Source organism: Triplophysa rosa, linkage group LG16 (genome assembly GCF_024868665.1).
Source record: "Triplophysa rosa linkage group LG16, Trosa_1v2, whole genome shotgun sequence".
Taxonomy (NCBI): Eukaryota; Metazoa; Chordata; class Actinopteri; order Cypriniformes; family Nemacheilidae; genus Triplophysa; species Triplophysa rosa.
This window is the reverse complement of record NC_079905.1, coordinates 2,786,982-2,800,687: the sequence shown is the minus strand read 5'-3', so window position 1 is coordinate 2,800,687 and position 13,706 is coordinate 2,786,982. Positions and strand designations below refer to the sequence as shown.

At 37.6% G+C, this 13,706-nt stretch overlaps 1 protein-coding gene across 1 annotated transcript; it reads right to left on the bottom strand.

Annotated features, from left to right (window-relative positions):
- Positions 1-4,011: 4,011 nt before the first annotated feature.
- On the bottom strand, positions 4,012-10,024 carry LOC130566795 (CMP-N-acetylneuraminate-beta-galactosamide-alpha-2,3-sialyltransferase 1-like). Its single transcript, XM_057354576.1, has 7 exons — positions 9,896-10,024; positions 8,022-8,357; positions 7,041-7,234; positions 6,774-6,953; positions 5,635-5,680; positions 5,351-5,470; positions 4,012-4,934 (listed from the first exon to the last, which is right to left on the bottom strand). The coding sequence occupies exons 2-7, from the start codon at positions 8,304-8,306 to the stop codon at positions 4,767-4,769; spliced, it is 993 nt and encodes a 330-aa protein (XP_057210559.1). The 5' UTR covers positions 8,307-8,357; positions 9,896-10,024; the 3' UTR covers positions 4,012-4,766.
- Between the last annotated feature and the right edge of the window lie 3,682 nt (positions 10,025-13,706).

Here is a 13,706-nt window from a genome sequence, read left to right as displayed (position 1 = left end):
CTGCCTTAATTCTACGTGGCATTGATTCAACAAGGTGCTGAAAGCATTCTTTAGAAATGTTGGCCCATATTGATAGGATAGCATCTTGCAGTTGATGGAGATTTGTGGGATGCACATCCAGGGCACGAAGCTCCCGTTCCACCACATCCCAAAGATGTTCTATCGGGTTGAGATCTGGTGACTGTGGGGGCCATTCTAGTACAGTGAACTCATTGTCATGTTCAAGAAACCAATTTGAAATGATTCGAGCTTTGTGACATGGTGCATTATCCTGCTGGAAGTAGCCATTAGAGGATGGGTACATGGTGGTCATAAAGGGATGGACATGGTCAGAAACAATGCTCAGGTAGGCCGTGGCATTTAAACGATGCCCAATTGGCACTAAGGGGCCTAAAGTGTGCCAAGAAAACATCCCCGACACCATTACACCACCACCACCAGCCTGCACAGTGGTAACAAGGCATGATGGATCCATGTTCTCATTCTGTTTACGCCAAATTCTGACTCTACCATTTGAATGTCTCAACAGAAATCGAGACTCATCAGACCAGGCAACATTTTTCCAGTCTTCAACTGTCCAATTTTGGTGAGCTCGTGCAAATTGTAGCCTCTTTTTCCTATTTGTAGTGGAGATGAGTGGTACCCGGTGGGGTCTTCTGCTGTTGTAGCCCATCTGCCTCAAGGTTGTGCGTGTTGTGGCTTCACAAATGCTTTGCTGCATACCTCGGTTGTAACGAGTGGTTATTTCAGTCAAAGTTGCTCTTCTATCAGCTTGAATCAGTCGGCCCATTCTCCTCTGACCTCTAGCATCAACAAGGCATTTTCGCCCACAGGACTGCCGCATACTGGATGTTTTTCCCTTTTCACACCATTCTTTGTAAACCCTAGAAATGGTTGTGCGTGAAAATCCCAGTAACTGAGCAGATTGTGAAATACTCAGACCGGCCCGTCTGGCACCAACAACCATGCCACGCTCAAAATTGCTTAAATCACCTTTCTTTCCCATTCTGACATTCAGTTTGGAGTTCAGGAGATTGTCTTGACCAGGACCACACCCCTAAATGCATTGAAGCAACTGCCATGTGATTGGTTGATTAGATAATTGCATTAATGAGAAATTGAACAGGTGTTCCTAATAATCCTTTAGGTGAGTGTATATATATATACCTACTTCAGATCAGTAAATTGATATGTTTCAAGATCATCAAGTTGAAAGGCTGTATAGGTTGATTCATATACTAACATCACATACAGTAGGTGCGATAGTACATTACTATCAAAATATCTTTCTCATGTTTAAAGACATTTATATTATAACTGTTTAGCATCTTCACAATAATTGTTATCACACTAAAGTCACATTCAATTTATGTTTATGTTATTCATTTGTTTATGCTTTCCTTTAAAGTCATGTTAATGTTATCATGTGTTACCATTGTTTTTAGCACATTTACAATAATTGTAATCATTTTGAAGTCACATTCAATTTAAAACATGTTCCTTTCAATACTTGTCATGTCTGATCTACATTTTTTTTACTGTAGATTCAAATTAAACTAAAATGACCTCTATAGCGCTTTTCACAGTTTGTCCTTGTTGCACAGCAACTTTACAGTAAACTCACAGAGACATATGGAAAAAATACAGTGTAGCAGTAAAATATGCTTTGACTGCAAAGTGTGCTTTACAAAAATAGTTCCTATTGGGCCTTAAGAAGACTGTAGGTGTCTTTTCTCACCAGAAGAGGGCAGTACAACTGAAAGAGAAAATATGTCTTTCCAGAAATGTGATGTATGTAATCTAACTCACGTGTATTCTCTAATATAATAAAAACGCTTTTATAAAGGTCCAATATTCTTTTCAAAACATTAACAAATTCAACACTTTGTCTTTTACTGTCATTAAGCTCTTTACACATTTGTTAGATTACAGATTAAATAACAATTGATGGCTTTTCCTAAATTTTTCTTTAGCGACAGCATTTTCACTCAGTTTCTCTTTATAAAGCTATATTAATTTCACTTAGTTTGCCCCCCAAATCTTAATTCATAAATATACAACATATGTCCACTAGGTGGTGTGCATGTTCACTGGATTTCAATCTGGCACTATAGCATGTTTGTACAATATTTCTGCATAAAGTGTTATTAATTAAATATATATATAGACGTGGCCAGAATTGATCAGGAAACAGATATTTTAACATGTTATATAAATAGCTCTTTGTGTCTTTAATATGAAAATATGAATGACCAAAAACACCAACACAAGACTCAATGCGTGCTTACAGGCCAATCTAAACAAAGTACTTGTTAGTAATTGAGACATTTGGGGAAATTACAGTACATGGCATACGAACAGGATGAAACTACAACTTTATAAACTTGAATGACACATTGTTCACCTACTGAAACACAGTTTGACCTCTTTCTTCCAGTAGCCTAATGTCAGACCCAATAACAAAAGAACACAAGCCTCGTACAGCATCATCTCTATGAGGACTAACATATTGTTTTGTGCTGTGAATCTGATCCTGAGGAAAACAAACAGCCTGTTTGAAACAGGTAAACAAAAAGGTCTTCTGTCAATGCTTGTTTTGGATGTGTACAGAATCAATAAGTCATTTTGTGGCTGTGCTGTTATGTTGTTATGCAGGTTTACAGTCCTGATTCCACAGAATTTCTAGCATGAACGCGTCACATTTTAAACATGTTTTAGCAGTGAAACATCTGTGTACCTTTCGTAGTCTTTTATATTTTATTTATAAATTACATTATACTATTGTTCCATTTGTATTTAATATTAGAAGAGATCTAGTTAACCAATACAACAAATTAACTTTGAAGATCGGTGAAGATCAGTTTATGGCACATTCAATTTGCTGGAGGTAATTTTACTGTGATTGACAGTTTGCTTTGGGGGAATTTATATCATTACATTTTCTCTCTTTTTCTCCAGTGAATGGATCTGAATACTGCGTACTTCAGAATCAATTCATTCAGTATAAGTAAAGTTTTGTAAGTATATTGCAACTTTATGTACTAATATCAATGTCTTTTCTAGTTAACTTCCAAGTGTCAATACTGTATAGGGACTTCTGACCCTCTTTTAATATACTTTTGAGTACATTGAGTATACACGTCGAGTATATTTTAAGTACAACAATAGTAAAATAGTACACAACCACGTTACAACTATTTAGTTTGTACTGCAACTACTACGAGTAAACTTATAGTTCACAGCTTTTAGCACATTTTTAGCTCATGAAAGTACACTTTGAAGTATACTCCTAGTAAACTACAGTATTAGTTTAGTAGTATTCATTCTGCAAGTGTACTTGTAAGTTCAAGTGCACTTAACATCATACGCAGAGTTTAGTATTTATACTGTAGATCATTTTGGCACTTTAGGTATACTTCTTCGTTCCTATTTAGCTATTGATGTTTAAACTTGCAATAAACCTTTAACTGTACATTAAAATTCTGTGTAAAAATGTTCTGTGAAAGTTTTTCAAAAACTTTATTGGATTTATACGATCACACATTGTAAGATGTGTTTTGTTTATGTTTTTGTAGTATTGTGTTTAACAATGTAATGACAATGAAATAAGACAAGATTTTCATTCCGGTAACAAAGCTTTAGTCACCCTATTTCAACACCTCAGCACTTTAAGCTGAAGGTGCTATCTAATACTTTGTTTAGTATTGTTTTGGGCATTATTCTATTGGGTTTCTATGTTTTTTCAGCAGGCTTATATTTCTATGCGCTTGTGAGCTGAATCTGTGTCAAAGCGACATTGATTGATGTCATATGTGATTATAATAACACCGTGTTAAAATAACACTCACCATTGTGAAACAATTCATAGCCATCAGTCACGTGTTTATGAATCACCCGTCCTGACTCATTCCATTTTAGACTTTATATTAATGCAAAAAATTTAGTTTAGAGAAATTAAATAAAAAGACGAACCTCAAAAGCCTCCCAACACACAGCTCAAATCAGACAATCCACTGCTTAAAATTTTTTATTGAATAAGGTTTCATCTCCGAGATTCGATGTATCTGTTTGTATCACAATGGAGAACAAGGATCCAGAGCTTTTATTCCAACGTAGACAAATGTAAACATCAAAGAACAACACGGCCGAGCGTTTTCACACAATATACACACAATAATCCTGTTCTTGCATTCACAAGCATTAAATCCAAAAACAAACAATAACAAGTAAACAAACAAGAATAAATGACAATACAACAAATTCTAATCAATTCTATGTTCCTTGAGAATGTATAGCAGATGAAATGACAGACACGGCTTTCTGGAATATTGATTCTGATTGGTCCATCGTTCTGACGTTCCTCAATATTCACTGCGCTTTCAGGACTACGTCTGCAAGCCATATTGACTTCTGATATCAAGATATACTGTGCAATCCTGACATCAAGAATCCTGAGAATATTTTGGGCCTCATCTTGGGTTACTTAACTGTTATATACTAAAAATGATGAAAATATTGTTTGTTTTCAAGTAAAAGAGTGGAACAATCCGCAGGTGCTGATCAACCTGTCTAGTTTGTTTTAATAACCAAAATGTCCTTATACACACTCGGAGCCATCGCTGGCAATGTTTTAGTGTTTTTTAGTTTTAGTGATTTAGTTTTTAATCTGATGTTTTAGTTAAAGTCCACTACACCAAACTACAAAATGCAATATTGCAAAGAAACAACAACACAATGTTCTGGCAACGTTTCCAAATCGTTTTGGTTCATGTCCAACCCTTGAACATCACAATCCTCTTCTCCTGCTCAAGTCGAAGGATCATCTGATATTCAAAGTCTCCCGCATGACTTTCATTAACATACAGAGTCAACGTTTCATCAAAATAATGATGCCACTGTCCAGCTTTTGTAGCTCCAAACCCGAAAACATTCACCTGTGAGAGAGAAGGAGTTCATGTCTTCATCATTGAAAAGAGCTTTAGCGCACGATTATGTTCTCACGGAATAACTTGTGCATTTCATCCTTTCATATTTGAGAAAAAAGAAAAAGAACAAAGAGGCGATAAATGTAGTAAATCTTGAGTTACAGTAAATAGTGGAAACTGCATCCTGTTCCTTCCCTTTATCTTTGTCACTGGTCCAAATATCACACATCCAAATTAAATTAATATTTACAATCCAAACAGAGGCTATTTGTTTTTGTATAAACAGCTTGTACTAAAAACCTCAATGGTGATGTGAACGTTAAACAAACCTCACTCCACAACAAAACCAATGTCACACTGGAATCACAACATACAATTTCTCGAGAAAATATTTGTTTATTTGAGACGTATAATGAATGTTTTACCTCATCACAGATGTGCAGAGCGAACATCAGCGTTAGGAAGCCTGTGGACGGATATCTTCCGTGACTGTCCGTCCAATTCACATAAACATATTTCATAAATTCTGGGTGGAGTATCATCACCTAAAGAGAAAAAATAACAAGACCCTTGTGAAACACTCTTGTGAATGAACTAATATAATGTTGTGATCTGGTATAGTTTGATTTCTCCTACATCACATTTGAACAAAAAATAATTTTCTGTTGTTAGTAAATGTATTTATTTGAAGAAAATATGTGCTGATCACCTTGTCCTTATTTGCCTGTATTGTGGATGACACGTTCATATATGTTCTGGGAACGAACAGAAGAGACCAAATCAAAACGTTAACTTCAAGTTTCACTTAAATGAAATATCCCTGTTGTTGTTTTTTAATAATTCCTCTTAAATGACTTAAACTCATTCATGGTTTTATGGGTAAACCTACAGCAAGATGGTTTGTTTTAAAGCTGATGTTACAATACTTTCTTTTAGTCTACTGTAATACAGACAACTATAGATTTACCAAGTATAGTTTAGCCTCCTTGAAAATGTAAACGGTGTCTCTGTTGTGGGTGGGTGTATCTGATTGACATAAATCTTTGAAAAACCAATTATGTTTGCAATGTGGTCTGATAATGCTTGGAGCTCAGAAATCGTACAATTAATCTAACAGTTACTCAAGGAACTTTTAATTGATGAATATTTATTCTCATATTTATTATACATATGTTGTTGATATAATATTCAGCTATCCACATTCCCCTGCATAACTTGTATATAACACAGTATAATTTGTAGCACATCTGTACATACAATATACTGTCTATTGTTCTTCTGTCTAATATTGTCCTTTTTGTCAAATGTGTATTGTCTCTCACATATTTATTTTTTACCTTTTGTTACCTGTGCCTTGTCACTTTTTTAACCTGTATGTGCACATGAAGCTTCTTTCACTAAGACAAATTCCTTGTGTGTCCAAGCACACTTGGCAATAAAGCTCTTTCTGATTCTGATGAAATAATGTTAATCAAAATACTACATTTTTCATAAAATCAAACGCTTTTAATATACAGTCTACAATCCAATAGCCGAGTGAAACGGCTTCAGGAATGAGAAAAAAAATGTGTTCATCTTTTGGGAATTGATTGGATCGTTGGATGCCTGGCCACTTGACAGTCAGTATAGTTCCACCCCCAGGCCGAGAGAATGTTGTACAGAGATGTTGTTGTTAATATTTTTGATGACAGATTAAATGCATATAAAAAAAACACCTCTGCAATAATACATTAAAATATAAAAATAGTCGTTTTTGATTTCATGGTTAATTTCACTATGAGAGCCTCCCTTGGTTCGAGTATAGCGTTAGATTTTGGACGTTCTATCATTAGAATCAGTAAATCTTACTTTGTGATGGTTTTAGTGGTGAAGGCACTGATGAGCCACTCTATATCCAGAATCTTAAAAGCAGAAAACACCAGGTGAGTGGAGTTGTCCACATCCACAGAGCTCTCAGGGTACATGATCCTGTGAGTGGTTCTAGAACCCACATCCTTCTCAAAACCTCCCGTTGGACCCTTATTTATCCTGAAGGAAAACACACAGCACAGACTTTGTCCTCAACACATAAAAACATCAAATTAAAGTCAGATGTAAGTTTGTGTGCTATTGTACCTCATGACAAAGTCATTGGAATCTATGAGAGGTCCATAATGGGATCTCAGCAGGTTCCCGGAGTTCCCGACCACAGCGCAGGTTCTGCAGCGGTCTGGACCAGCATCTGAGTAGTGTTCTTTATCCGAAAAGAGCGGAAACAGGTTCTTCACCACGCTTGTGTAGTTGGCAACACTTGTTACATTTTGTAGACCCTGTGTGGTAGTTAAAAATGAACATAATGATAATAATACATTATTATTTAGCAGTGGAATAAAGAAATGCTCTAATGCTTCAATTGTTTACTATTATTGTCTATGTGTTTTGAATCATGTCATGTTATGTTTGAATCTTTTGGCCCTTGAATCTATCGAGACATAATAGCAGTTCTAAAGGCAATAAATGAGCGTCGGTTTGACCTACTGAACTACATAATCACACAAAAGACGTTTTTCAAGCCATTGTCTTCAAGCCATTGTTGTTTGTATAAAGCCATGTTCAGCAGTTTACACAACTGAGAAGAAAAGAACAGCTTTGCTGTCATGTGTGAAAAAAACACTTGGTGGTTTTAATAAAGTGATATTAATAACTCATAATGAGCTGTTGACACCTTCTATATGAAAGAAATGGCAGCAAAAGGCTAATCTTGACTCAACCACATGTTCCAGTTTTCAGCTAAACATCATCAAACATTTATAAGTCTCATCTTGTTTAGACGTTCATTTCTGCTTTTACTCTCCCGATCCATTCTCACGGAAAGCATGCTGGGAACTGCTTGGAAACAGCCCTGCCCATCTTTAACCATAAATCTTCCATACTGTATGTTCATCTTTTTTTACATCTTTCGGTCAATGAATGCATGTGATCCATACGACTTAAACTAATGTGCAAGTAACTGGCTTTTAAAGAATACGCATGTGCTGGGAAGTTTATCAACAGATTTAAATGTTGCCATCTATTCCCGTTTACGCGCAACTTCATGCAAAGTTTCAGCAAACTTACCTTCCACCACCCGAAGACGTCTGCGCGTAAATCGCTGTTGCTGCTGTTGAGCAGCAGATGGACTGTCGGTTCGTAACGCGCACTGAACCCGTCCGCGCGTCCCCGGTCCAGCGCGCAGGTGGCACACGCGCACGGAGCGGGCTCGGACACATAACGAAAATAAGAGTTATAGGTAAAAATCACCACTGAGTTTTGAAAGTGAAAACAGAACAGGACAATAGTGGAGCTGAGGAGAAAAGTCAAATAGCGGTGGTGATGCCTCAATGTGCGTAATACGATCGCCATCTCTGGAGTTTGGAGTCGCCAGAAATTGGGAAAGCAGAGTTATAAGTAGACCTACGGAGAGAAAGTTGTGTATGATGATTCATGAAATAAAACGTGAAATTTGACAAATTAAATAATTAAAATAAAACTGTAGCCTATTTATTTTTAGCCTTTTCGTTAAATGGATTCGTCTAGACGTTCCACATGAAAAAAAAATACTAGACCGCATAGTAAACTATAGTGTTTTAACTTTACCCTAGTATACTACAGTGTTTACTACAGTCATCAATGCACTATAGTTAATACTACAGAATAATATAGTAGTGTTGGGCGATATTCTCTATAGTCAGATCGTTCTATCGCCCGCCTGTGGATCGCCGATACACGACAGTATCGAGGAGCTGGATTTGTGGACAAAAACAGAAGCTAACGTGCAAAGAAAATTCTCATGTGTGACTGCAATTAGCATTCTGTCAGAGTGTAAGTTCAGTGCAGTTGGCAACATCGCAACTATTTAAACGAGAGAAAGTAAACTTGCTGTAAGTCAGTATCATTAATCCAAATGCGTCATTGATGCCCGCGTGCGCTATTATCACTTGATTGCCAAACGGGAACTCTGGGAACAACAGCGCTGGTTTTAAACCCTCACGCATATAGCAATTCCTGCAAGGAAAAGCCCGAGCCGTGCGCATCACAAGCTCTCTGGTGCGCGGAAAACTCAAACCCCACATATTACAACCCTTTCGAAAATTTACCGTGGTTTTACTACAGTTAAAATTGAAAAACATGGTTAGTAAAACAATGGTTATCACAAAATAACCATAGTTTTGAAAACCATGTTTTTCGCAAAAACCATAGTAAACGATGGTTACTGTTGTAAAACCATGGTTTTGCCCCGAGTAATCAATGCACCAAAAAACCATGGTTACTACACTTGTACCACAAAAAAACATGGTTAATTTTCGTAAGGGAAACTCTCTGTAGCGCGAGGAAAAGCCCGAGCCGCGCGCATTACAAGCTCTCTCGTGCGCGGAAAACTGAACCCCGCACATTACAAACTCTCTCTGGCGCCAGGAAAAGCCCGAGCCGCGCGCATCACAAGCTATCTCGTGCGCGGAAAAATAAAAGCCCGCACAGTATAAACTCTCTGGCGTGAGGAAAAGCGCGTGCATTGCAAGCTCTCTTGCACGAAGAAATGCGCAATGCGCGTTTGTAATATTAATTTGCAACATATATTTGCAAACAGCCAACTATCGTCTAAGGAATCAGCTAGCTGATATGTCTAGTATTGTCAATCGGAACAACCCTAGTAAACATTAACAAAGAGTAATGTTACACCATACCACAGTTTACTATAAAGGCTAAAGTTACAAATGTATTTTTTCACGTTGGATTATTAATGTAGGCTAATTAAGTTACATATCATAGCTGACAGTAACTGGAAACATAATAATTCGTTTATAGGATAATGGTCTGTATCATATCAGACATTATAGTGAAGTCCTATGAAGTCATGTCCGCTATACCATACACTGACAATTCAATAAATCAATAAGCTTTCTCGTAAAACCTTGCACATATGCATCTAGCCCATGTTCAAGTTCACTCACCTCCTTTGATGTTTGACAGATTTTTCAAATCACTGGAACCATTTAACTCCTGGATGTTACGCATGGCATGACCCTCTTTTGTTCTGTGGGAAGCAAACACTTGAGCCGAGTGTTTCATTGAGAGCTGGTTTGTGACTTCACACTTCTAGTCGATCCGGTTACTCCACCTGTTGTGTAATGGGGCCTGACTGATCAAAGATTCACATTTTAAGATGTTGTAATGTTAAATGAGAACTGTAAAAAAAACACCTATACAACAAAACGTCAAACCAAGTCACCCTGAAAAATTCAACAAACATTTAAGGTCTTGAACTAAAGTTAAATCAAAATGTTTTAACAAGTCACTTGATTTAATTAAACGTCATTAAAAAAATGTGATATGGGGATGGTATGATGTTATTCTTGTACGTGATTTTCTATGAAGAATTGAGACTATTGCGTAACGCTGTTTTGATGTGATTTGTCCATTGTTTACCTCATTTGTAAATCGCTTTGGATAAAAGCGTCTGCTACATGACTAAATGTAATTTTGTAACTTTCATGAATGACACTCTCTAATGACATTTATGGAACACGATTAGTAATTGATGAATTCTTGAAGTGATTATTAATTGACGAACTCTGGTGTTGTCACTATGAACTTGGATTCCAGGGCCGGTTCTAAACATTTGGAGGCCCTATAGGCTGCAGGATGAAATGACTGAGGGGGCATTGTAAATTCATAAGTGGGTATATAAACCAAAACTACACACAGAGATGGCTTTTGTAAGGTATATTTTTAAAGCGCTACATAATACACTCCATATGCAACGGATAAACAAAAGGTAGACATTTAAAAAATATGTCTGACAAGTGTATAGGGATACTGTAGGTGTGTTCCACTTCCACTTCAAAATAAAGAAAGAATGACAGACTACTTAGGCCAAAGGGGTTGACAAAGTCTTATTATTAGGTACAGGGTTATGTAGCAGTCCATTAGCATTTTGACAACGAAACTGAATAATGTAGAAATGAAACACTGCTTCTTCACTGTATGAATTAAATAAACACACTGATGTAAAATAACAACATATCCCCCTCCGTACTCGTCACATATTTACGCTCGGTCAGCGCCCTTCGGCGTCACTTTTGAACGCGCAGAGTACCCCTTTGGCGTCGTTTTTCGACGTGCAGGGCAAGCGAATTGACCGTCATTATGTATATTCGATATAATTTGCAATGATGTTTCGGGGTTTAATTTAAGTTTAATGGCCAGGATAATTGTGTTTACATGACACTATTCAGGCAGTTTGAGCAAGTACAGTTTATTTATCGTAATTTAAAACAAAAGATACAAGCAGTCACAATGTCGTTCAAAAATACAGATATTCCAAGGTAGGGCTGTGTCAAGTGCCTCCCGATACGATACATATTACTATATGCTATGTATTCTGGCTTCCACGGTATTGGCTCCTCCCGCGACCGACTGCATCTAGCTTAGTGATGGGAATTATGATTCATTTGAGTGATTCGTTCTTTATCAGTTCGTTCACCAAAATGATTCGTTCACTGACTCGTTCAGTGACCATTTCTATAATACGCCAGCAGGTGGCGAAAAAGAGTTGTGTTGTGTCAACGAACGTATTAATGGACTTATAAACTGATTACAGGCTTTATTAAAATGTCTGTCTCTGATGCACTCATTAAATATATAAAATAAGTGGTTCAGATGACCAACGCACAAGGTTTTTCTGCATAATTATAAAGTTAATTGTTTGGTCATTTACACATTCATAAATCTGGGATTATGTTAAACGTGAAGTTTATGTGTTTTAAATAAACACGCGTGCAAAGTAGCCTACCTGTAACTGCGCTTTGCATCCGCTTTCTGCTGATTGCTGAACGAGACTCACATGCTAAATGACCGACCTACAGTGTACACTCTCGTTCAATTCGTTCACGATCGAGATCTATCTCTCTCGTTCAGACTCAACAGCGACCAAAACGTTGCAAAACGTTTTTAAACGGAAACAGTGGTGCGGTTGAACGCCCTGTTGTGATGACGCAAGTGTTGAACTATGTCAGCCGAGAAGGCCATTCTTTGTGTTCTTTTTGAAGAATTTTAGGAGCCTGATGAAATCGGCATAAATACGTTTTGAATATCGCAAAATACATCTCTTCTAATATCTTCAATTGTTGCGTATACCGAGCAGCAGCGGACACATTTAAACGACTTTACTTGGACCCATTGTGCGACCTGTCTCTTTAACACCGCGTGGGTTATACACATGTTGCTGCTGATTGGGCCGACATTCTTGACACGTCCCAAACAAGCCCCAAACAAGAGAAAACGCATCTCAAACCCTGTTGCACACCGTTGCAAACCGTTTCCAGGAAACGTGTCGTTCAACCCGGAAACCGTAGCAAAACGTTGCGCAGTGCGCACCGATTTGAGCTTGAACATGCCGGTCAGTGTGGGCGTATTCGTTCAGTGGAAGATCTAACCAATTACATGTCCCTTCACAGCCGGAACTGGAATGCTATTTGCTGACGTGACGCGACTGAGAGCTAACCAAATACTTTTTTGTTTTACAGTTTTTAGAGAAGTGCATGACATGAATTAAACGTAATGAAGTCGTTTTTATTTGAAAGAACAATACATGATACAAAATGCACACAAAACACAGGTAAACAGGGCTTGACATTTTCCATGCAATACAATGACAATGTTAATTTGTCTTTGTTACATTAACCATCAGCTTGCATGGTTTTATTTTTTTGTAAGGATCTTTACATTGTGTCCGTTTATGTACTTGTTGAACAAGAGACCTCATCTTTCGTTCACGAGTGAGAAATAACAGCTCATTCGTGTCGTTCACGAACGAGAGTCAGTCCTTTCGTTCGTGTACGAAACTTTAGACACTCTTTTAAGCCAAGACGCTCTGTGCTCGAGGGAGAGATTTCAGTGAACGAGAAATATGAGTCACTGCCTTTCGTGAACGAGAACGATTCGTTCACTTGAAAGATTCGTTCAAAACGAACGATTCGTTCACGAACGTAACACTAATCTAGCTGTTCCGGTGTTAGCATTGAATGGGAGCCGACTTGCATTCACGGACACGACATGGCACGGCATCTTAATATAAGCCGTAAGTTACCGTACGGCTTCGGTGCAAAAAGGTCAACGACACGAGTTGTTTGTAATACTTTGTAATGCTTTTTGTCAGTTTGTGCAATAAATACCTGTGACTGTACTTTTATTCGCGTGTCGTGTTTTATATGGCTGAGAGGTGGTTAGGTTTAGGGTGAGGTGCTACAAAATATTAAAACCATAAATAATTATGAAATGATAAGAATCGCACGCATCTCGGTCTGGAGCATTTAGCGAACAGCAACGCAGTTCCCCGTTCGTCGAAAAACGACGGCAAAACACCCTGCGCGTTCAAAAGTGACGCTGAGGGGAGCTGACCGAGCGTAAATATGTGACGAGTCAGGAGAGAGAACGGGTTGAAAATAAAGAAACAAAACTTCTTTAGTCAAGAGCAGTTCATGATTTAGAGGACACGACGCGAAGCGGGGGTCTTCACTGAAGGGGTTTATTCCGCAAGAACAACAGTCCCTTTAATTCTTTATTCCGATATAGACTATAAGTGAAAGTAAACAGTCAGATATGTATCACCTATTTCACAGTAACTTATATGACATGCAAAAAGACGCGATAGAGATCTTGCTTGAAATTGGTTAAACTTAGTTCATAAGTGGTGGAAATGGCCACTTTGTGGACTCTAGTTGGGGATATTTTTAATATTTTTATACAAATAGCCACTTTATT